Consider the following 24,097-nt stretch of genomic DNA (forward strand, 5'->3'; position numbering starts at 1 on the left):
AACTCGCTGATCCTAAACACCCTTAGTGGTGCATGCTTAGTCCCCTCCTGTAGTCCCTGTTCACCCACAACTGCGTAGTCAAGCACGACTCCAACACCATCATTAAGTTCGCTGACGAAAACAGTGGTAGGCCTGATCAGCGACAATGATGAGACACCCTATAGGGAGAAGGTCTGAGAACTGACAGGACAACATCCTCTCTCTCAATGTGAGCAAGACAAAGGAGATGATTGTGGACTACAGTCAAAGGAGGGCCGAACAGGCCCCCATTAACATCGACAGGGCTGTAGTGGAGCAGGTCGAGAGTTTCAAGTTCCTTGGTGTCCACATCACCAACAAACTATCATGGTCCAAAAACACCAAGACAATCTTGAAGACAGCATGACAACACCTTTTCCCCCCTAAGGAGACTGAAAAGATTTGGCATGGGTCACAAGATCCTCAAAACGTTCTACAGCTGCACCATCGAGACCACCCTGACTCGTTGCATCACCGACTGGTATGGCAACTGCTCTGCATCCGATCGTAAGGCGCTACAGTATAATCCAAGATGGCGCAGCAGTAAAACGTGTTTGTTTTTGTCCCATGTAAATATTGTCTTTTTCGTTTTTTTTGTAAACATTTCAATCTCTTTTTCCATTTTCAAAATAAATATACATTCCTGCAACCCGCCTCACCCAATGTGATAGATCAGCCATTTTTTTAGACCTTATAACTGGAACCTCCATCAGGAAGCTGGCTAGCTAATTAGCTACTAGATATTTAGTTATTGTTAGCCTCTGCTAGCGGTCTTTACCTTTAGCTCGGACTCCTGCCGCTTTAGCCTGGATAGCCCGGAAAATACCTGCCAGTCTGTACAGCGCGATACCAGCCATGAGTATATCTGACTGCTCTTTTCAACTACATCACCGGATTCCTGTCGCAAGCTCTGAACCATTACACCGGATGGTCATAGCTAGCTAGTTGCTACTGAGGAGCTATTGTGGCTAACGCCCTTGTCCAGAAGCATGCACCAGTTAGCCCCGAGATAGGCCCATCTCCCGACTAGCAAACGAAATACACCAACTACAACACTTCTCTTGCCTATTGGCCTGGACCCTTTGTCGACACGGAGCCCCGCCGATCCATCACGACTGGTCTGCTGACGTAACTCGGCCAGTGTGCTCTCAATCGGCCTCTGCGTCGTGGATGTTTGGTGATGATCCATCTGCTAGCCCCGGCCTGGTAGCTCCCTGAACGCCCTGTCTCCCGCTAGTTCAACGTAGTAAACGACTACCGAACTGATCCACGTTTCATCTAGTGCTGCTCATTGGACCCTATGATCACTCGGCTGCACAGCCAATGCCTGCTAGACTGTCAATTAACACGAACCAGAACCCCCAACAGAAGCTAGCCAACTAGCTGGAAGTCAGTTAGCCACTGCTAGCGGTCATCAGCTAACCTTAGCCCGGTCAACTCCTGCCAGTCTGCACAGCGCGATTCAACCCAGACCATACAGGACTGCTATTTCTACACTAAATATCCATATCTCTGGATTCCTACCTCAAGCTCTGAACCTTTTCACCTGGATCATCGCAGCTAGCCAGCTGCTATCCGAGTGGCTACTCCTGGCTAATGTCTCTGTCCCGAAGCAATAATGAGTTAGCCTGGAACTAGCCTCATGCTAGGCCCATCTCCCAGCTAGCTGAAGAGGTCCATAAGCCACCCCTTGGGCTACAATACCTATTTTGCTAATTGGCCTGGACCCCTTTTACTGCCGACACGGAGCCCCACCGATCCAACACGACTGGTCTACCGACGTAATCCACCGAGGAGGTTTCAACAGGCTCCTCCGTCATAGCATCCCCTGAAGGCCCATCCCCTAGCCTCCTAGCTGCGGTCCGCTAGCTGTCGAGAACATATCAGACTTTTAGCTTAAGAGGTCCATCAGCCAATTTCTTGGGCTACAATACCTGTTTTGTCAATTGGCCTGGACCCTTTTACTGCCTACACAGAGCCCTGCCGATCCATCACGACTGGTCTGCCGATGTAACTGTCCGAGGGGGCTACAACAGACTAACGTTGCGACGTCCCCCTAAGGCCTTTCTGCTATCCCCGGCCTGCTAGTTGTCTGAATCGCTGTGTATCCAGCTCGCCTAGCTACTCATTGGTCTCTATGATCACTTGGCTATGCATGCCTCTCCCTAATGTCAATATGCCTTGTCCGTTGCTGTTTTGGTTCTTGATTAGGGTCTTATTTCACTGTAGAGCCTCCAGCCCTGCTCAATATGCCTTACCTACCCCTTTTTTCCACCTCCCCCACATGCGGTGACCGCACCTGGCTTAAATAGTGCCACTAGAGACAAAACCTCTCTCATCGTCACTCAATGCCTAGGTTTACCTCCACTGTATTCAAATCCTACCATTCCCTTGTTTGTACATTATGCCTTGAATCTATTCTTCCACACCCAGAAACATGCTACTTTCACTCTCTGTTCGGAACACACTAGACGGCTAGTTCTTATAGCCTTTAGCTGTACCATTATCCTACTCCTCGTCTGTTCCTCTGGTGATGTAGAGGTTAATCTAGGCCCTGCAGCGCCTAGCTCCACTCCCATTCACCAGGCGTTCTCATTTGCTGACTTCTGTAACCGTAAAAGCCTTGGTTTCATGCATGTTAACATTAGAAGCCTCCTCCCTAAGTTGGTTTTATTCACTGCTTTAGCACACTCTGCCAACCCGGGTGTCCTAGCCATGTCTGAATCCTGGCCTAGGAAGGCCACCAAAAATCCTGAAATTTCCACCCCCAACTATAACATTTTCCGACAAGACAGAACTGCCAAAGTGGGCGGAGTTGCAATCTACTGCAGAGATAGCCTGCAGAGTTCTGTGATACTATCCAGGTCTGTGGCCAAACAATTCGAGCTTCTACTTCTAAAAATCCACCTTTCCAGAAACAAGTCTCTCACCGTTGTCGCTTATTATAGCTACCCCTACACAAATGGTGCCGAGAGAACTGGCAGCAGTTTTAAGTGCGCCCAACCAATTGTGCTATTATGTGTGTGTGTGTGTGGGGGGGGGGGTTGTACATAAATGTTTCTGCAACCGTATCTTACGGCAAAAAAAGAGCTTCTGGATATCAGGATCACTCACCTCGGATTAGACAAAAATTATTTTCTACAGCAAGGAGGACGCACAGGACATTCTCCAAACACCCGACAGGGCCAACATCGTCGTTATTTGCAAAGTGAAGCGACGCATGTACAGAGGACAAAGAGCCGGATGCCTCATCAGGACCCGGAGAAGGCAAGAGAGAAAGCTGCCATTACTGTCAATACTACTCAGTTGTAATTGAGAACTTATTCTCAACTGGCCTACCTGGTTAAACAAAGGTGAAATAAATAAAAAATACAGAGGGTAGTGAGTATGGCCTGTGACAATGAACAAGCATGAATGTTCATTCAAGAAAGCCCCTTCTTTTTAATGGGGGTGAGGGGTGCTGTGTGATTATTAAATATATATATATATATATTTTTTTTTTAATAATTTTTATTTTCATTTCACATTCAAATACAATTACAAATTTAGTGCATAACGTTGTACATAACATGCAAACTTACAAACAGTATCAAAAAGTACCGTAACAATATAAGAATATCAAAACTCCTAAAAAAAGTGCTGTTCTGCAGAACCTGACCAGTATTATTGGCCTATATTCAAGATTAACATGCCTCTAACAATCTCCAAAAAGAATACAAACAATTCTATAAATAAAAATATATTCATATGCCAAAATGCACTCTGGATAAACCTCAGTGTTTATCAAATATCTACAAGGGCTTAGTTTACATTTCAATTGTACCTATGTAATACAATTATATATCGGTTATGAACACATTTACAATGACGGGTAAAGCCCTTTCCATCTCTGTTTTACTGATGCAATGCCCCCCTTATCTATTTCGAATTGTATTCTTTTCCAAACTTCCTGTTTTATAAATTGAACCAATCCCGTCGGTGACCACTTGAGGGTGTCATTAACTGCACCACATCTGGCCTCCCAAAGTTTGGTCTTGATAAGGGACACCAGAGTCACTAATGCTAATAATTGCACCCTTTCCACATTTTTTATTTCAAGTTTGGCAACCCCTTCGTAATCAATGTTTTTTAAAATCTCAAAAAATTGTTGACTTTTTCCCCAAACTGATTGAGCAAAAGAACATTCCCATAAAACATGTGGAATTGTTTCGATTGCGAAACAATTGTCCCTGGGACAGAATTTATTTAGGGTCAAATTATGATCGTATAAAGTTGAACGGACCGGAAGACGTCTGTGTAAAACAAGCCAATTAAAATATTTCAGTCTGTTGTCTAACCCTTTTAATTGTGTCCGTATCCAGGTGGAAGGCGATATCGGTAATCCGTCTCTAGGACGACAATTTTCTGTTAATTTCGCGTATAGCAATCTGTGGTTGATTACATTTTCCTTTACTTTGCAGACAGGGGATTTCCTTGCCCATTCCACTATTTTCTTAAAATGTAACGGGATAATTTCAGCTTTTGGCTTACTATTATCCCACTTCACCATGAATCTTAACGGTACAGACAGCCAGAATTTTATTAAAATGTGACATTTGTGTACAGAAGACGACAAAAGACAACAAATGTTTGAGTAGAACAACGCATCTAGCTTGAGAGGAATATGAGGCAAATCCCTTCCACCAGCCTCTATAGGCTGGTACATCCGATCTCTACGGATGTACTCATATCCCCCCCAAAAGAAATTAAACAGTACCCGTATGAAAGTTTTTCTTAGTGATACCGGCATGGGAAACACATAGGCAAGGTGAAGTAATGAAGGCAGAATGTCCGCCTTCAGCACTAACACCTTCCCACTAAAAGATAGTCGCCTGACTTTCCACAGTCCTAATCTTTTATTAATCGATAATAGTTTTTCTTTCCAATTAAACATGTCATCTTTAATTTCATTTCCGAAAGATATTCCGAGCACAACCATTGGTCCTGTGCACACAGTCAAACCACATAACTGGTCCGTTCTCCTTTTCCACTGTCCGAAATATTTTATTTCTGTTTTATTCTTGTTTATCTTCGACCCAGACGCAACAGAGAATTCATCAATTACTTTGATAGACTCTTTCAAGCTCAGGTCGTCTTGTAAATATAAAACTGTGTCGTCTGCATATTGCGATATTTTTAGCATATCCCCTCCAGGTAAAATGATGCCTTTGATGTTATAATTTTTCCTAATTGCGCATGCGAAAGGTTCAATATATAAAACATACAATAGAGCAGATAGAAGGTCACCCTGTCTGACACCTCGTAATTGCTTGATAACATTTCCAATATTCCCATTAATATTTACCCTGCTACCCACATTACTATACAGAATTTTTACCCATTTCATAAAATTATTTCCAAACCCAAATTTTTCCATAATTCTAAACAAAAACTCATGGTTTACCATGTCAAAGGCTTTTTCCTGGTCCAAATTCACAGTAATAGCTGGCAGGTGCCTTTCCTCTAAATAGGCTTGAACGTCTCTGTGCAATTGCAAGTTCCAGGTTAATCTTCTCCCCACCACACCACATGTTTGGTCTAAACCAACAACATATGCCATGGCAGAAGATAGGCGATTAGTTACGGCTTTGCTTAATAATTTATAGTCAACACACAACATTGTTAAAGGTCTCCAATTTGCTAATGTCTTGGGGTCTCCCTTTTTATACATTAGAGAGATTACCCCCTCACACATCGAAACTCCCATATGCTCTAAACCAAATATACCTCTAAACACTTCCAACAGATGACATCCAATTATATACCAAAAAACTATGTAAAACTCTTTAGAGAGCCCATCCACTCCTGGTACTTTGTTATCTTTCATGCTCTTTAGTGCCATATAAATTTCATCTAATTTCAATTCCCCTTCTAATTGGTCTCTAATATCCAAAGGTATATGCACATCCACGCATTTTAAAAATGTAGTCCCTTTCTCATAATCAATTGTTTGTTTTTGGAATAGCTGAGAAAAGTGGTGTGTAGCGACACCAAGCATGCTAACTCTCCATTTTGGTCCAATAAAGCCGAAATAGTCCTCCTCTTTCCCCGTCATTTAATTTGCTTGAAAAAATATGCCGAGCACTTCTCATAATTTTCCCATTTATCTTGCTGACTTTTAAAAATGAAGTCTCGAGCTTTCTTTTCAAATAATGTGTGTTGCTTTTTCAGCAGGATACCCAATTTGTCTTTATCTAATCCACCACCATTTACATTTCCTTGGATGTGTAGATCTTTTAGTTCATTCTGCAATTTATAAAATTGTGTGGTTATTACGTACTTTGTCTTTGCAAAAATTCTGAATAAAACTCTTGATTCTTAATTTTGTGCTCTCCCACCACTCTATGACAGTGGAATAAAAAGGTTTCATAGCTACACAGCCCTGGAAAAAAGACCTGAATCTTGTCCCAAAAGTTGTCATGTAAAATGCCGTTATTAATGATTAATTTTCCAATATCCTTTTCCAAAGTGATTATTAAATATACTCTAAGGAGGTAGGGTTTTGGATGTTTTCGGAAGATGGGCTGCTGTCCTAACGAAGCTGGTTCCACCAATGGGGTGCCAAGACAGAGAAGAGCTGCCCTCTCGTAAGGGCGGGAGGGCCAAATAAAATAAAATGTTATTGGTCCATACACATATTTAGCAGATGTTATTACAGTAGTATCTAACAATACACACTAATCTAAAAGTAAAATAATGGAATTAAGAATCTAAATATGACAAACAATGTCAGAGTCAGGAATATATATATATATATATATGTGTGTGTGTGTTGGCGGCATGCCTAAGACCAGGGCTAGCAGATTTACTACTTTCTTATATAAAAAAGTGGCACTTTTTAGTTTTGATTTGTCCCCCCTAATTAGTTTACATAATTTTAACGTCATGTACTATGCAAAAAATGTAATATCATACGCATAGCATTTTAAGGCAAATTCCGTAAACCGGAAGTCAAGCTACTCTAATTAGGATGAAGACATTTGCAAAACGAAAATCAACACACTGCTAGGCTTAAATGGGGCATTGAGGGTTCTGACCGTTCTTACTTTACCTCAATGGTACTGACAAATAGTACAGCTACGACCGGAAGTTACTTTTTCGTAGCGATTAGGATAATTAACGTGGCAGGTTAGAAGACTTCTTATTTAGGCTACGGTTAGCTAAAATGCTCTCCTAACCTGCTACGAAAAGTCACTTCCGGTCGTAGCCTTACTCTCTCTAATCAATCTTCATTGATCTCTGAATCTTGTATAAAGTGTATATCAGCATGTTTTCCCTCTATGTATGCAGTAGAGTACTGTAATATCAAATGTATTTTGATATCCTGAATTTTCAAAAATACAGTTATGACAACCGAGTAGGTGATATCGGAATACCACGAGGCTCATGAAATGTACTGCCTACTTCTCAAGTTACATGACTAGAGTTAATGGTTGTACCAAAGAGCCTATGGAAAAGGTTTGAAAACTCCGTGGTTGTCAAAAATACATCTGGTTATAATTAGACAGGGATTATATTGGCTTCGTGTGATCAAAGTCAATGAGGAAAAACCTTCCATTTATTTCAGAGATAATGCTATCACCCAAACAAACAGGTAACCCAAATAAAATGTGTAGTGTAATTATCAAATGAATGACAATTGCAATTCATTAGACTGAATAATTTTATTTTTTTTCATTTCTAACGATCATTTTTACAAAATGAATATAATCAACTGTATTTCTTTCAAATTGGTTTTACAAGATGGAGCACTTCAACCCAGATTGCACAAACTGTACATCTAAACATAAGCCTAAAATGTAGTATGGAGTTTGCCAATTGGCAAGACATCTTGCAGATGTATTTATAAATGTCTACATTTTAAATTGTTTATGTCTGACAAGCATCAACATGCTATTATGATGTCTTGCAATGTGTAAACACTCCAAACTACATATTCCCTACGCATTTTGATAAATCGGCCAAAGGTGTTAGTGTCTACTGGGAACAACACAAGTTTACATATTACATTTCCAGTCGCATAAACATCAATTACCTATACATAAATTCAGTGGCATGTATTCATGGACACCAAGAGAAACCAGGCTTCCCAAAAATGTTTTAAAAATATCATTACATTTTGTCTGTGTTTAATAATTTTCCTTCAATTTGCAAGAGACAATGTATCTCACAGGAGAAAGCATCCGAGCGAGCGAAACAGCGACCCTCGGTCTCTACGTGAAGACCATCTACTGTCTGGTTCAAACGAGTATGACATTGTTTCTTGGATTGACATATTAATTAAAAATGAAAAGCTGAAATGTCTTGACTCAGTAAGTATTCAACCCCTTTGTAATGGCAAGCCTAAATCAATTCAGGAGTAAAAAGTTGCTTAACATGTCACATAAGTTGCATGGACTGTGTGCAACAATAGTGTTCAACATGAACACACACAAATAAATCAGATTTGGACACTTGTAATGTGCTGTCTGTAGTCCAAAACGGATTTGAAAAACAAAACTGATTTGAGCATTACGACCTGCAGTGTGAACAAGGCTTTAGAGACTTACCCAGAAAGGCACAGCTGTAATAGCTGCCAAAGGTGCTTCTAAAAAGTACTGACTCAGGGGTGAGGCAATTACCAGTAAAACATAATCAAAACCTATTTACTTCACTTACTTGCTGTTTCGTTGTTCAGTCGTTCCATTCTCAACCAGGATTTCTATGGAATGCCATTTCGGTCTTTGCATGTCAAAAAAGATGTCAAATAACACGACATCCGTTTCAGTAGCTATAGTTAGCTTGCTAACTGTGTAGTAGTACGTGTCATCTAAAATAACCCTAATTATAAGACAGTTTTTATTTGATTCATGGTGGTCAGACCCATCTATGTGAAGCTAGTCACAATAGTGGACTTTGCGGTTAGCCTTCAAAATAAAAATGGCATAATTACATTTGTATTACTGTCAATGACATACTTTTATTTTGAAGGCAAACCGAAAATTCCACTATTGTGCCCAATCCTTATTGCGGCTAGCTTCACAAGCATAAGCTAGCTGGCTGCTTATTACGCTAGCTTTGGGCAACAGGGTTATGTTGCCGACTAGCTATTTATTTTCATGAACTGAAGTTCAATTTCAATAGCCGAACAAAAAGTGGCAACCTAGCTAATACTTACTCACAAGGATTCCTAAATCATTGCTAAGAATAATATAAATGACTGCAGGTTCTACTGATCATTGTTTTCAGGCTGGTTGTATTGCGGTCGAACAAATTATGCTTTATTACCAACGCGGTATTGTAAACACATTGTTCGTGGCCTGTGCATGCAGATTTTTTTGTACAGCTTTGACAGTGCTACTGTATCTTTTTTGACACGCAGACCCAAACGGCGTTCCATAGTATGCATGTCATGAAGCTAATAGCAGTTACGCCATTACTGTGCAACTCCGGTAGGGAAACATCTGAAAAATAGCGCACTTGGTAGCGCTTGACCAGTCGCGAAAGCCAGTATCACCCACAACAGAGAACGATTGATTGTCAAGGACAATGAATTCCATTATCTTGGCTTTAATGGATTTCGCCTTTGAGTTGTCTCGCTGACATTTTTTTTACTCTTTCAAATGATTGCTTGATCCACAGCAGACATTGTGAGCTAGTTTAGGAATGCTGTGTTGCACGTATAGCGCAACGTTTGTACGTGGCATCATGTATCTACGTTATATAGGTATGCACGTCAGCTTTGATATCGGGGCGTTTAGCTAAAAATGGCTAGTTTATATCAGCCGATTCCAATATGTTCACCGATACATTGTGCACCACTAGTGTGAATACTTATGCAAATGAAATATTAATGCATTTCATTTTTAAATGTGCTAACACTTCTAAAAACATGTTTACACTGTCATTATGGGGTATTGTAGAAGGAATAAATGTATATTTTTCACCCATTTTTTTTTATTCAAAATGTGGAACAAGTCTAAGGGTATGAATACTTTCTGAAGGTGCTGTACACACAGAAGTATGTGGACACCCCTTCAAATGAGTGGATTTGGCTATTTATGCAACACCCGTTGCTGACAGGTGTATAAAATCCGAGCACACTGCCACACAACCTCAATAGACAAACATTGGCAGTAGAATTTCCTTACTGAAGAGCTCAGTGACTTTCAATGTGGCAAAGTCATAGGACGCCACCTTCTCAACAAGTCAGTTCATCAAATTTCTGCCCTGCTAGAGCTGCCTCGGTCAACTGTAAGCGCTGTTATTGTGAAGTGGAAACGTCTGGGAGCAACAACAGCTCAGCCGCAAAGTGGTAGGCCACAGAAGCTCACAGAACGGAACCACTGAGTGCTGAAGTGTGTAAAAATTGTCTGTTCTCAGTTGCAACACTCACTACCGAGTTCCAAACTGCCTCAGGAAGAAATGTTCAGCACAATAATTGTTCGTAATGAGCTTAATGAAATGGGTTTCTATGGCCAAGCAGCCGCATACAAGCCTAAGATCACCATGTGCAATGCTAAGCGTCGGCTGGAGAGGTAAAGCTCAGCACCATTGGACTCTGGAGCATTGGAAGTGTGTTCTCTGGAATGATGAATTACGCTTCACCATACATATTAATGCCCATGATTTTGGAATGCGATGTTCGACAAGCAGGTGTCCACATACTTTTTGCAGTTTAAAACTAATGATTGATTTTCCCCAAAACAAAAAACGTATATATTTGCATTGGTCATTGGTAAACATATACAGCCATAATAAGTGGTTTAAACATATCAAACATCCAATAGGTGATAGGTAAGCTCAGGTCACAAATGCTAAGGACAGACTACTACTAACATAAAATAACAAGTAATTTAGTCAACAGGCTGGCATACTTGCTCATGACTTTCATTTTCAGGGTACATCTTAATGTAACTATCAACCATGACATCCAGGTCATGTCTGGCATTATAATGTATGTTCAGAAACGCCAGACTCTTGGACCTGTGTTTGTCAGGTGTGTTCTCCAGGTACATCTGAAAGCGTTTACGAGAAGCATCGCCATCAACATCAAGGCTCAGGACTGGCAGGTTGCAGAGCACCCTCAAGAAGGCAAGCACGTTGGGGAAGAACTTCACTTCAGCCAGCTGCAGCGTCTCATGGACGGTGGAGGGCAGGGTCACCTTGCCCCTGTGCTTCCACTTCACCCTCCAGCAGTGCAGCTCAGTGGGGAGAGTGTCTGCATTGGGAAGGTCGTTTCTGTACATCTCCACGTTGTTCTCCTCAGAAGTGTTGAACTTTAACTGCCCCATGACAGCAGGGACGAGCGTCAGACATCTCAGGGCATTGAGGTGGTTTTCAGAGAAGAGGTCGTTCAGTTCATTGATGACGTGGCTCACCACCGGGGCGGTCAGGTGTTCTTTAAAGTAGCTCTCAGGCTGGATCTCTGTTCCAGATTCTGCATGGTACTTTCTCAAGTAGAGCCTGGGAACCTTGACCGGGATTTCCAGTGCAGCGGCTAGGTTAACAGCCTCTTCAAACCAGAACTCATGGTATACATCAATGTTGTCAGAGACCTCGTTCAGCGAGTGCAACACAGCGGTCAAGCTGTTGGCAGCAAAGTAGACATCCATCGTTGGCCCTTGCAAGTTCTTGCCAAAGGCTCTTGTGAATGACAGGGTGTTTTTTAGCACAACCAATGTTGCAACAAACTCAAAATCAGCCAGAGCCTCTGATATCTCCAAGGCATCATTTGTGACTTGGTCACTCCACCTCAGATCTTCATTGTCATGAACACTATCCATGCAGAGCAGAAGAGATTCCAGGACATCGACTGCTACCTCAAATGCATCATGTCTCACTGTCCAGTTGGTACGGCAGGCCTCTTTCAGATCATTGGCCTTCTCTTCATTACCCTGGTAGAAAATGGAGATGGCATTCTCCAACTCCAATTGCAGTGAAGAAGCTTCATTGAAAAAAGACTCAATCTTCTTGAAAGTAGACATGACAATCTGAACGCCTGTCAAAGCCACTCCACTTGCCAGTGAGGCATTTAAGGCACAGGTGGATCTTGGTGTGTACACTGCTGTGGGGTACATCTCTGTGAGTTTGGTTGCAATGGTTTTTATTTTGCTAGAATGCACACCGGAGCTGAAGTGGGCCTGCCCTCTACAGTAGTCCATATTTAAACCCCACTTCTTTGTCACCTCAGTCAGCAGCCTCTCCATCAGGGTCTCATCTTCTCCCTCAAATAGAAGGAATCCCACAAAATCCTCCCGCAAGCAGTTGGCCTGGTCCAAAAAACGCAAGAACATGGGGAGGTGGCTCTCGCCAGAGATTTCAACGACATCGTCAGTGACTAATGAGAAGAAGCGAACCTCTCTGACTTCCCGTAAGAGCTCCTCACGGATGCAACTCTCACAGACCTCCATCATCTGCATCTGCTGGGTGAAGGTGCAGCACACTGCGTTCATAGCACTCATCTCAAACCTTTTCCTAAGAGCTTCGTCACCACCAGCATTCATTCGGTACTCCAACAATGCCTTGAAGTTGCTCGGAGTAAGGCACTTGCTCTCCTGCACCTCCTTGGTATGTCTATTCAGAGGTATGTTTTGTTTGCCCAATACTACAATAACTTCAAATAGTGATTTGAGGTATTCTCTATGCTCCTTCTCCTTAGAGGTCAGCTGGGTGGTGTCGTTTGTCTCAGGGTCATCTTGACCTTCCGCAAAATTTGTGTTAGTTTTTGACTGGTCCGCCGAGTCCTCTATAGACAAACAAATCAATATTGGGAAAAGAGGATTAGCGTAACTTTTTGCTTGTGGGTCCTGTGATCGTGCATTGTCTTATGATGAAGAGAGAAAGACAGCCTTCATTGCTGGTCATTAAATTAAAATCTTGATTATTATCATATTACATTTTAAAACAGCCTCAACAAAAACTGTTGTTAAACATAAATTGGATGCACAACTTACTTTTCCTCTCTTTCATTTGTCCTGCTTCAGCTTTACTCTACAATAGAAAGAGAAACAGTCAATACCAAGCTGTTAGAAGAAGCCTTTAAAAATTGTAAGAAATACACTGAATATTTCACTTCTGATTTGGTAAATGGAGAAGAAACCCATACCAGCTCTTTAATCCTCTTGCGTTGCCTACATTGTGGATTATTGAGGTGGCTTGTTAAGTCAAAGATGGTTGGTGTGGCATTATCCTTCAGCTTTGTCCTGTAAGGACTCTGAAAATATGAAAGATAAGATATTAACATAACCTATTTGATGGGAATGTAGCACTGGGGTGCACATCTCTGTTCAACTACATCCATTTCAAATATTAAAGCTACATATTTAACTTTTTGGGTGATGACAAAATTCACATAGAAATGTTAATCAATCTCATTGAACGCAAGTCTAAGAAGTAGGTCAGTTCTATGTGATATATTTATATGCTTCCTTTTCTTAAGTTTTGCATCTTTTACTTTCGGTATTGTACACCAGCTTCAAACTAAAAATACAATATTTTGGTTATTGAAAATATATTTCACAGCGGTTAAGATGGTACAATGATCCTCTACACTTTCATTGCTTGTTCTGTCACAAACTGAAAGTATACTATTAGAATTTTAGCCACCAGAAAATGGCAGAGCAATTTCTCCATGTTGCACCTTTATATGCTTCAGTTAGGCCAAAGAAACATTAAGCTCGAGCATCAACATCACTTACTGCTTTACATATCATGGATGGTTCAAAGTGGTTAACACAAAGTCTGTAGTGTCTGTTTAGCTGGTCAGGTGTTTTATCTTCAAGATCCTTGCAATGACAGTTGTCCACCCACTGCTTGCATCTGTGCAAGACAAACAAAACCAAATTAAAATGTATACAATTAACTATCACTGAACATAGGAGACTAGTGAGGGGAGGAAGGCTCATAAATTGCTGGAATGAAGCAAAGGGAATGGCATCAAATGTATGTATTTGATACCATTACACCCATTCCGCTCCAGTCATTACCACGAGCCCGTGCTCCCCAATTAATGTAACACCAACCTCCTGTGATGACTACCATAGACGACAATGGTATAATCACGTGTGCCACGTTGACAAGAACATGCAAACTAAAACATTGTGTTATTCCGAAAGCCATCTCTAGTAAACTAGCGTTCTGGTGTTAAAAATAAGCCCTACTGATTTACAAAACTCAAAAGGCTAGCTATGCAATTATCTCTGCAAGCATGCAGCAAAACTAACTAGTAGGCGAGATACTACTCGAAGCACATCTCTGGCTGACAGCTAACGTTAGGCTACCTTTCCGTGCAATTAAAAGACAGTACATTACGTAATGTCAAGCAATGAACCACGACTTAGTCAGATTGGTACTATACCTTTCAGTGTCGCTTGGAAACCTGAATAATGGCGATGCTGACTCATTGCTTCTTGTGGTGCAATTCGGTGCTGCGCAAAAGTTCGACATTGTTAGTTTTGCTAATATGCTGCTTTTCAAAAGTAAATTTGAATATTCACTTTACCCTGAAATTACTAAAGAATAGAAGAGCGCACTGCGTGGCCTTGAGTCCTGGAGGAAACAACAGGACGCGCGAAAAATCATCTTCCCACAATGCTTTGCTAACGTCACATCCCAGTGCGCATGTCTGTCACAATATTGAACGCTATTTGGGTCGTTGGGATGCCTTAACCGTTTTAAATGTCAACTTCAATTGGGTAGGGAGTCCACTCAACAACAGAGAAACACGAACCTTGTTTCAACTATACCTTATGTCATGCCTTATTGGAATGGTTTTATTGATAATGTCTTTTGGAAAAAACGTTGGATGTTGCCACACACATACGTACTTTTTAACAAAATGAAGGAGCTTTCTTTTAAAATGATTAATAAATATTATCCTGCCAACCACTATATGAAGAAGTAAAAAAAAAAAAGTTTTTTAAATTGTACCTTTTGTAATGACCACCCAGAAACAGTGTTGCATCTTTTTTGGGATTGTATCCATGTAAGGAATCTGTGGCAAGACATCAGGAGATTTACAATTGAATACATTTATGAAGATTTTACACTATTACAGAGAAATGTGCTGCTTGGATTCTGTACTTATGGTAGAAATAAGTTGAAACAATTTTATGTAATTCATTTCATTATTATTTTGGCCAAATGTTATATTCACAAATGTAAATTGACAAGCAAAACACCACATTTTATTACCTTGCAAAAATAAATGGAACTATATTTTAAGACAATTAAAGACTCTGGCAACAAAAAAAGCTGTTAGAATTATAAATGTGTTCCCCCATGTACTTTTTGTATTGATTAGTTATGAATAAAATAAAAAAGACAGCCAATGTCAGCCAAAAAACGAAAATGTCAAACATTTCCGAATTAAACGTGTTAGCGCCATCTACTGCATGGAGGAAGCATGTTAGACTACATAACATTTCTAGATGTGCGTGCTGGCAATTTTTTAATTTTTTTATTTCACCTTTCTTTAACCAGGTAGGCCAGTTGAGAAAAAGTTATAATTTACAACTGCGACCTGGCCAAGATAAAGCAAAGCAGTGCGACAAAAACAACACAGAGTTACGCATAAACAAAAGTACAGTCAATAACACAAAAGAAAATACAAATCTATGTACAGTGTGTGCAAATGTAGAAGAGTAGGGAGGTAGCCAATAAATAGGCCATAGCAAAAATACAAAAATTACAATTTATATTAATATTTCCGTTAGGGAACGCCTACTCTGTGAAGTATGCATTTGCACTCTTTCTAAACAAAGCAATTTTTTTAAAACTTATGCAAAGGTTAAAGTTTACAAATCGTAGTCCACTCTGTTCTTAACATATTATAGTTTTGGGAACAGAAAACTCTATTGAGATCAAATGTTTCATCGATGAGAAAATGTGAAGAATATTTGACAAAATCTATCTCGTTCGAACTTCTCCCACTAGTGAGAGGAGGAAATATGGTAGTGAGAGGTGGGCTCCCTCTCACTACCATACTTGGTAGAATTGCCAAGCGAATGCTTCACATTTAAACATCCAGTGAAATATGTCTCATTGTTCTACCTTCTTGTTTTGTATTATGTTCCATTTATTTTTTATTAAAACACTCACTCCCTGAGCTTGCTTCTCGACTCTCAGTGCACATCGTTACATAGTCCCACTAAGCCCAAACCAGATGGGATGGCGTATCGCTGCAGAATGCTGTGGTCTCCATGCTGGTTAAGTGTGCCTTGACTTCTGAATAAATCAGACAGTGTCACCAGCAAAGCACCCCACACAAAATCTTGGCCCAAGCAAGTCTCTTCTTATTATTGGTGTCCTATAGTGGTGGTTCCTCTCCAGCAATTCAACTATGAAGGCTTGATTCATGCAGTCTCTTCTGAACAGTTTATGTTGAGATGTGTCTGTTACTGGTACTGTATATCAGTACACTCTTAATTTAAGCATTACGAAACGTGTATTCGATCAAATAAACCTCACTTAGCAAGTAAGCCCTTGACCAAATTCGACACTCATTGACCTCCATACAAAAACTCCTTGCTTGGTGGGCGAAACAACGAAAGCATGCCACCTGAGGGAGGGAGACAGATGGGCCTCTCTTCTGTTCTGGAGGTTCAAAACCGTATTTTAACCTTGGGTGGTTCAATCCCTGAATGCTGATTGGCTGAAAGCCATGGTATGACATTCATTTTTACTGTTGCAATTACGTAGGTAACCAGATTATTATAGCAGTAAGGCTACCTCTGGGGTTTGTGGTATATTGCCAATATACCACAGCTAAGGGCTGTATGTAGGCACTCCGCGTTGCATCACGCTTAAGAACAGCCCTTAGCCGTGACCATATACCACACCCCCTCGGTCCTTATTGCTTAAATGGATCATGGTTTAATTGTGACTGACCTACAAATAATGACTAGTTATTTATGACGCAAGCATTCACTGTTGGCTGCAATGTCAAACAAGCCCAGTGGCACTAAGAGAGGATGCCGTGGAGATGTCCTGTGGGCAAGTATGTATTTGGTATTTTATTAGGATCCCCATTAGCTGTTGCAAAAGCAGCAGGTACTCTTCCTGGGGTCCACACCAAACACAAACGATTAATACAGAACGACATAACACAGAACATCAATAGACAAGAACAGCTAAAGGACAGAACTACATACATGTTTTTAAAGGCACACATAGCCTACATATCAATACATACACACAAACTATCTAGGTCAAATAGGGGAGAGGCGTTGCTTTATCTGTTTTTTGAAACCAGGTTTGCGGTTTATTTTAGCAATATAAGATGGAAGGAAGTTCCATGCATGTGATGACCATTTCCTAACTGTTATGTCAATAAAGTTATGTCTCCTCTTTGAATGAGTTAAAATAATGCCTCTCTCGGCCCCTCTTCCAGTTTTTTGACGAAATTGAAAACGTATTAGTTTTCCCCTTCACAAGGTTGGCAAACGTTTTACAGGCTCCTAACCAATTGTGCTATTGTGAGTGTTTTTTCACGTTATAACTTACTTTGTACATAATGCTTCTGCCACCGTCTCATGACTGTAAACAGCTTCTGGATATCAGAACAGCAATTACTCACCTCGTACTTGAGTGGACGCAAAGGATTTACTTCAGACACCGGACAAGGCCTAATCCCCGTCATTTGCATGAAGAAGAGACAGAGATATAGGGGTCGTAGGTCAGGGTGCATTGTAAGAATCCAACGGCGAGCTGTTAACCCGCCTCTACCATCAGTCCTATTAGCCAACGTGCAATCATTGGATAATAAACTGGATGAGCTCCGATCAAGACTATCCTACCAACAGGACATTAAAAACTGTAATATCTTATGTTTCACAGTCGTGGCTGAACGACGACATGGATAACATTCAGCTGGCTGGGTTTTCCTTGCATCGGCATGATAGAACAGCTGCCTCCAAACAAGAAAATGCTCATCCAGAGACGGCGCTCCTAGTGGCAGGGACTTAAATGCAGGGAAACTTAAATCCGTTTTCTACCAGCCTGTTACGTGTGCAACCAGAGAAAAACTCTAGACCACCTTTACTCCACACACAGAGACGTGTACAAAGCTCTCCCTCCCTGATTCCTGCTTACAAGCAAAAACTAAAGCAGGAAGTACCAGTGACTCGCTCAATACGGAAGTGGTCAGACGACGCAGATCCTAAACTACAGGACTGTTTTGCAAGCACAGACTGGAATATGTTCCGGGATTCTTCTGATGGGATTGAGTACACCACCTTAGTCACTCACTGCCTTCAATACGTGCATCGATGATGTCGCCCCAACAGTGACTGTATGTACATACCCCAACCAGAAGCCATGGATTACAGGCAACATCCACACTGAGGTAAAGGGTAGAGTTGCCACATTCAAGGAGCAGGAATCTAATCCAGCTATGCCCTCCAACAAACCATCAAACAGGCATTACAGGACTAAGATTGAATTTTACTACACCGGCTCTGACACTCATCTGATGTGGCAGGGCTTGCAAACTATTATGGACTACAACGGGAAAAACACCGCCGTGAGCTGCCCAGTGACGCGAGGCTACCAGACGAGCTAAATTACTTCTATGCACGCTTCGAGGCAACCAACACTGAAGCATGCATGAGAGCACCAGCTGTTCGAGACGACTGTGGGACCACGTTCTCCGGGGTCAGACGGACTCCCAGGACGCGTACACCAAGCATGCGCTGACCAACTGGCAAGTGCCTTCACTGACATTTTTAACCCATCCCTGACCGAGTCTGTAATACCAACATGTTTCAAGCAGACCACCATAGTCCCTGTGCCCAAGAACACCAAGGTAACCTGCCTAAATAACTACAAGTCTGTAGTCATGAAATTCTTTGAAAGGCTGATCATGGCTCACATCAACATCATTACCCCCAGAAACCCTAGACCTACACCAATTTGCATACCGCAAAATGGACTTCCTGATGGGCCACCCCCAGGTGGTAAGGGTTGGTAACAACATCTGCCATGGTGATCCTCAACACAGTGGCCCCTCAGGAGTGCGTGCTCAGCCCCCTGTTGTACTCCATGTTCACCCATGACTGTATGGCCAAGCACGACTCAAACACCATCAAGTTTGCCGACGACACAACAGTGGTAGGCCTGATCACTGACAATGAGACAGCCTATAGGGAGATCAGAGACCTGGCAGTGTGGTGCCAGGATAATAACCTCTCCCTCAACGTGATCAGGGAGGAGATGATCGTGGACTTCAGGAAAAGGGCCGTTCTCATCGACGGGGCTGTAGGGGAGCAGGTTGAGAGCTTCAAGTGCCTTAGTGTCCACATCACCAACGAACTGTCATGGTCCAAACACACCAAGACAGTTGGAAAGAGGGCACAACAACGCCTATTCCCCATCAGGAGACTGAAAAGATTTGGCGTGGGTCCCCAGATCCTCAAAACGGTCTACAGCTGCACCATCAAAAGCATCCTGACTGGTTGCATCACCACCTGGTATGGCAACTGCTCGGCCTCAGACCGCAAGGCACTACAGAGAGTAGTACGTATGGCCCAATACATCACCGGAGCCAAGATTCCTGCCATCCAGGACCTCTATACCAGTGTCAGAGGAAGGCCATAAAAATTGCCAAAAACTCCAGGCACCCTAATCATAGACTGTTCTCTCTCCATCCGCACGGCAAGCGGTACCGGAGGGCCAAGTCTAGGTCCAAAAGGTTTCTTAACAGCTTCTATCCCCAAGCCATAAGACTCCTGAAAAGCTGTCCAAATGGCTAACTGGACTATTTGCAATTTACCTATATTTACCTACCTACCTACATATTACCTCAACTAACCTGTGCCCCCACACTTTTACACTGTACCAGTACCCCCTTTATAGGGCCTCGTTATTGTTATTTTGTTGCTCTTCTTCATTTACTTCAGTTAATATAGTAAACACTTATTTTTCTTAACTGCAGTGTTGGTTAAGGGCTTGTAAAGTAAGCATTTCACTCTAAGGTCTACTACACCTGTTGTATTCGGAAACATTTGTCAAATACAATTTTATTTAAGACAGCGTTAATCATGACAATTATCTAAGGAATCATTTTTCACTTCTCATGGATTTGGTGTAGAAACTCTGCTTACACCTGTTGTTTGGTTAAAGATATTCCTGCTCAATCTACACAACATTTTTAAAGAGTTCTGACATTGCTTATGTTTGGCCCTCTAAAACTTGTTAGGTAGCATTACTATTTATTAAGAGACAAGTTGCAGCCAGTGAGTTGGGAAATTCTGATAAATTGACATTCAAAATTGCAACAGCAATAATTCTACCAGACACGTATTTAGCTTTTTTTTTTTATTTAAAAAAATAATGTCACTTTTCCTTGATGAGCAACACAGATTTGCCGATAAAAGGTGGTGTACATTATTAAATCTATGGTAAAACTTTGTGGTAGATATTAATGTATCAACTCCGCCAATAAAATAACAAACAATACAGTCATAAAAACAGAATATATACAATAACAAATAGAATAGGAGGTGTAGCAGATCAAGGTATAGCAAACCAGTCTTCCTTATGAGAAGTGACAACACAAAGAGAAATAAGAAACAGAAGAACAAAAAGGCATGCCTAATTGAGGCACCAAGTCTTAGTGGATCAGTAATATTAGTCTGCCACACAGTCCATATTATCACAATTTGGATTAACCAACATTATGTAAAATAGCAAATCTATTTTCATTATTTTAATACCCCTTCTGTAAAGTGCCGATCAACTCCACATGTTTTATCTTCCTTTTCAGGCCTCTTCTTCACACTCATCCAAAGACTCAGAACCTCTCCAGGTCTTTGGGATGGTCAGGCAGGTCTGCCAGAAGGGCAGGGTTCCTCCTGTAGATGTAGGCATTGGCATCGTCGTCCAGCTTCACCAGCTCAGCCAGCGAGGACACACAGGTGTCATGGTCTGTTAGCATCCTAGGCAGGCGGGATGCCGTTCGCTGGATGCGACAGGAACGACGGACTGGTGTCAGAAAATTCAGATCCTTGATGGTGCTCTTTCGCCTGGAACCACTTGCATATGCCTCACCGTCGATTTTTCTCTTAACACTAGAAAGGGGAAAGAGATGGACAGCATTCTGTGATTAGTTGAAAGCCATGTCAGTTGAATATACATTTCAATATAGAGATGTAAAGTAGTGCTGTTCTCCATGACCTCCAGAAGTTGCTATAAATGGAAGTGATGATTACAGCAGGTATTTTTAAAGACAAGAAATCTCACCTTTGCAGGTATGGAGTTGTCGTCACACTGTATTTCACCACCGATGATGTACCGTCTGCCTCTGGTGTCGTCTCCATCAAACAGTCGCCGTCGTCATGAACTTCATCAATATAACCCTTCCTTACTTTCTGCTCTGAAGCTCCCTCACCCACTTCACATTTCACTTCAACATCCTTATTCACAGAAGACTCATTTCTTTCTTCAAATTCCTTATTTGTCAGTCTCTCCACCATTTTCACTTTAGATTCATCCCTTTTCTCATTCGGGTCTTCTAAAACAGAAACACCAAAGAATATAACACGTTACTACAGTTAACAAGTTCATCTCACACTATTTGAGCCTGTGTTGCATAATTTCAAAAAGGCAGACATCAAATGAGCAAGTACATTTGTCTGCATTTGTGTTCGCTGTGAATGTAAATGCATTAACCACAAAATGTACCATCCACACATGCTGAGGGCTTCTCCAATGCATCACGATGGTTGACTACAATCTGTGATGAGACATACGACAGAGGCAATTAGGTTATATTTAAGAGTTTTGATGAATAAAACAGTATATAGGTTTCTTACATCATTCATTCTGACCTCTGGATCAACAGGAAGAAAATCTGTAGCAGAGTTGTCAAGCAGGTCCAATGTTATGTTCATTGTCAGTGGAGTTGAGGCACAGGCTGCCTCCTGTTCAATGACCACCTGGTTGTTTTTAAGCCGAACAGTCGGTTCAGGCTCATCAACGGGTTGTTGTGAATCCTGGTCAACGGGCAGAGGCGCAACATTGGTCTTTAGTTGAGAGACAGCTGTGGATTCTGGGTGCACTTCAGGCTCTGGCTGCACAAATAGTTTAGACTTTGGGGGTGCCACTGCTGATATGGGAGGCCTCTTCAGAGTCTTTCCCTTGGATGCCAGCCACTCTGCCAGCTTTGTCCTGGGAATCAAAAACATCAGTTATAACAATTTTGATCACTTGACCCAGTTATTTGACAATTTCCAAGAATGTAATTTAAAAAATAATAATAATCGCAAACCTTCTCTCTTCAGCAGTCTCTGTGTTAGCCCTGTACTGGCTTCGGGTACTGGCAACTGGAATCTTGTGAACCTTCTTGTCAGTTGCCACTGTCATCTTAGGCTTGGTGCCCTGCGGTAGCTCTTTCCCCTTAGATGTCATGGCAGACCTAGTGGAGCTTGGGCAAGCTGTGGTAAATGGAGCAGTTCTGAAAGGAGGGACTACAGAGTGAATGCCCGTGGGACGGCGTATAGCTGGGACTGGACACTTGGAGACTGGAGGAGGCCCATTGGACACAGACTTGGATCTTGAGGGTTGACATGATTGGGGGGGCTTAAACGTGCCACGCCCAGGCAAATCAGCAACGGATTTGGACTTTGTCAAATTTCCAGGCTTTTGGCTCTTAGCTTTGGGCACAGCGTTCTTCGCAGCTGCTTTGCTTTCTAGCCCTCCCCCCAGGCCACTAGGCTTCCTGAAGGAGCTTATTTTAGATTGGACAACCTTGCCTTTGTATGTGCCAGGTTTGACAGGGACGGTAGCTGGAGGCTTTGGGGCGTCTGCAACCAGCTTTCTCTGTCTGACAGCCTGTTTGGTGAGGAAGGCTTGGCTGAAGGTGTTGCGTCTCTTCGTATCGCCAGTGGTTGTTGCCATCACATCTTTCTGCTCGGTCTTGACCTTCTTTAGAGCATCCTCTCCCTTTCCCAAGTCCTCCTTTTTATTGCTCTTGGAATGAAGAAGGGCAGATTGAGCAGCCACTGTTTTAGTAGGAGCAGCTCGGGTAATTAAACACTTAGTGGATCCACTTGTTGGTTTGGCATTCTCTTTGTTGCCCTAATAATAGCAGACAGGACAAAGAAACAAGATATATAAATTCAACCTGGAGTGCCAGAGTGTGCTCTGGGCGTTAGTAAATTCAGAGTGTTTAGCCTCCGGAACGATCAGAGCGCACACCGAACGCTATGGCAAGTTGATCCAAGTGTTCTGACCTCACAACGGCAGTCAAGCACCCAAGCTAACTGGCTAACGTTGGCTAGCTACTTCTAGACACAAAATGAGAGAACACCACACTGACCATTTTACTCGCCCTAGCAGAGCTGGTTAGGCTGTTTTCATGTTATACAGACCGTTGGTGACTGTGCTGTGCTACTGGAAACAATTTAATTACGTTTTTCCCCCCGACGTTTACTGACACCCGCCATATTCAACGGGTGTTGAGCGTTCCTAAATTCATCAGTAATTCTGCTCTGAAATCGGATTAGATTGCCAGAGAGAATTTACGAACGCACCCATATTTACCTTACCGTTTTTAAATTGGTGTTCTTTCTTGTAACTGTGGCCATTTTCTTCGGACACAAAAGGCAGATCCTCGATTGTCCTAAAAAAATATAAATATAGATGATCAGTAACAGATCTAGTATTTTTTACTACGTCTCACTCTCGACCGCGTTGCCTACCTAACTAGCAGTTTACCTACTAGTAATACTTTGTTATATATTATGAACGTTTTCGACCACGTTGGCTTGCAACGTAGGAAACAGAGCGTAAGAGGTTGCTGGAAAAATAGCAGGTCGGGTGTACATTTCAATCCAGAAGGTATAACTAGCGCGTACCTTGTTATTGAATGTATTGTAGACAGAGGAAAACCGAAGGTCACAGACAAAAGCTAAAACGACTCTCACAAAACAAACCCATTCAACTTTCGCGCTGTATAACGGCAAATAAGATTGGTCCGGATGTTGTCAGGGAAAACTCATGTTAGCCAATCGAATGTCTCGAGATGAGGTCATGGGACATTTTGGAGAGTCTGGGCGGTTTC

General features: G+C 41.9%; 2 protein-coding genes across 4 annotated transcripts; both read right to left on the minus strand.

Annotated features, from left to right (window-relative positions):
• Positions 1 to 7,587: 7,587 nt before the first annotated feature.
• On the minus strand, positions 7,588 to 14,675 carry LOC110533667 (52 kDa repressor of the inhibitor of the protein kinase). Of its 2 annotated transcripts, XM_021618104.2 has the most exons (6): positions 14,540 to 14,675; positions 14,396 to 14,465; positions 13,737 to 13,857; positions 13,145 to 13,252; positions 12,993 to 13,029; positions 7,588 to 12,784 (listed from the first exon to the last, which is right to left on the minus strand). In XM_021618104.2, exons 3-6 carry the CDS (start codon positions 13,749 to 13,751, stop codon positions 10,893 to 10,895), a joined length of 2,052 nt encoding a protein of 683 aa, XP_021473779.1. In that variant the 5' UTR covers positions 13,752 to 13,857; positions 14,396 to 14,465; positions 14,540 to 14,675; the 3' UTR covers positions 7,588 to 10,892. The 2 variants fall into 2 exon arrangements, with proteins under 2 accessions (XP_021473779.1, XP_021473778.1); XM_021618103.2 differs by having other exon boundaries at positions 14,396 to 14,651.
• Positions 14,676 to 20,337: 5,662 nt separating this feature from the next.
• LOC110533668 (cytoskeleton-associated protein 2) lies at positions 20,338 to 24,097 on the minus strand. 2 transcript variants are annotated; one of them, XM_021618105.2, is made up of 7 exons: positions 23,892 to 24,097; positions 23,583 to 23,656; positions 22,304 to 23,112; positions 21,849 to 22,203; positions 21,718 to 21,769; positions 21,277 to 21,547; positions 20,338 to 21,104 (listed from the first exon to the last, which is right to left on the minus strand). In XM_021618105.2, exons 2-7 carry the CDS (start codon positions 23,619 to 23,621, stop codon positions 20,828 to 20,830), a joined length of 1,803 nt encoding a protein of 600 aa, XP_021473780.2. In that variant the 5' UTR covers positions 23,622 to 23,656; positions 23,892 to 24,097; the 3' UTR covers positions 20,338 to 20,827. The 2 variants fall into 2 exon arrangements, with proteins under 2 accessions (XP_021473780.2, XP_021473781.2); XM_021618106.2 differs by having other exon boundaries at positions 20,717 to 21,104; positions 21,864 to 22,203.

The sequence above is a fragment of the Oncorhynchus mykiss genome, chromosome 10 (genome assembly GCF_013265735.2).
Source record: "Oncorhynchus mykiss isolate Arlee chromosome 10, USDA_OmykA_1.1, whole genome shotgun sequence".
NCBI classification, from domain to species: domain Eukaryota; kingdom Metazoa; phylum Chordata; class Actinopteri; order Salmoniformes; family Salmonidae; genus Oncorhynchus; species Oncorhynchus mykiss.

Excerpts from the sequence above, each read along its gene's own strand:
- LOC110533667 (XM_021618103.2), bottom strand. The coding sequence starts at position 14,484 with ATGTCGAACTTTTGCGCAGCACCGAATTGCACCACAAGAAGCAATGAG. Across the intron at positions 13,253-13,736 it reads CATCCATGATATGTAAAGCA|AGTCCTTACAGGACAAAGCT; the intron begins GTAAGTGATGTT and ends TCATATTTTCAG. Across the intron at positions 13,030-13,144 it reads GCAAGAGGATTAAAGAGCTG|AGTAAAGCTGAAGCAGGACA; the intron begins GTATGGGTTTCT and ends TTTCTATTGTAG.
- LOC110533668 (XM_021618105.2), bottom strand. The coding sequence starts at position 23,621 with ATGGCCACAGTTACAAGAAAGAACACCAATTTAAAAACG. Across the intron at positions 23,113-23,582 it reads AGAACACCAATTTAAAAACG|GGCAACAAAGAGAATGCCAA; the intron begins GTAAGGTAAATA and ends TGCTATTATTAG. Across the intron at positions 21,770-21,848 it reads CAGAGGTCAGAATGAATGAT|ATTGTAGTCAACCATCGTGA; the intron begins GTAAGAAACCTA and ends GTCTCATCACAG.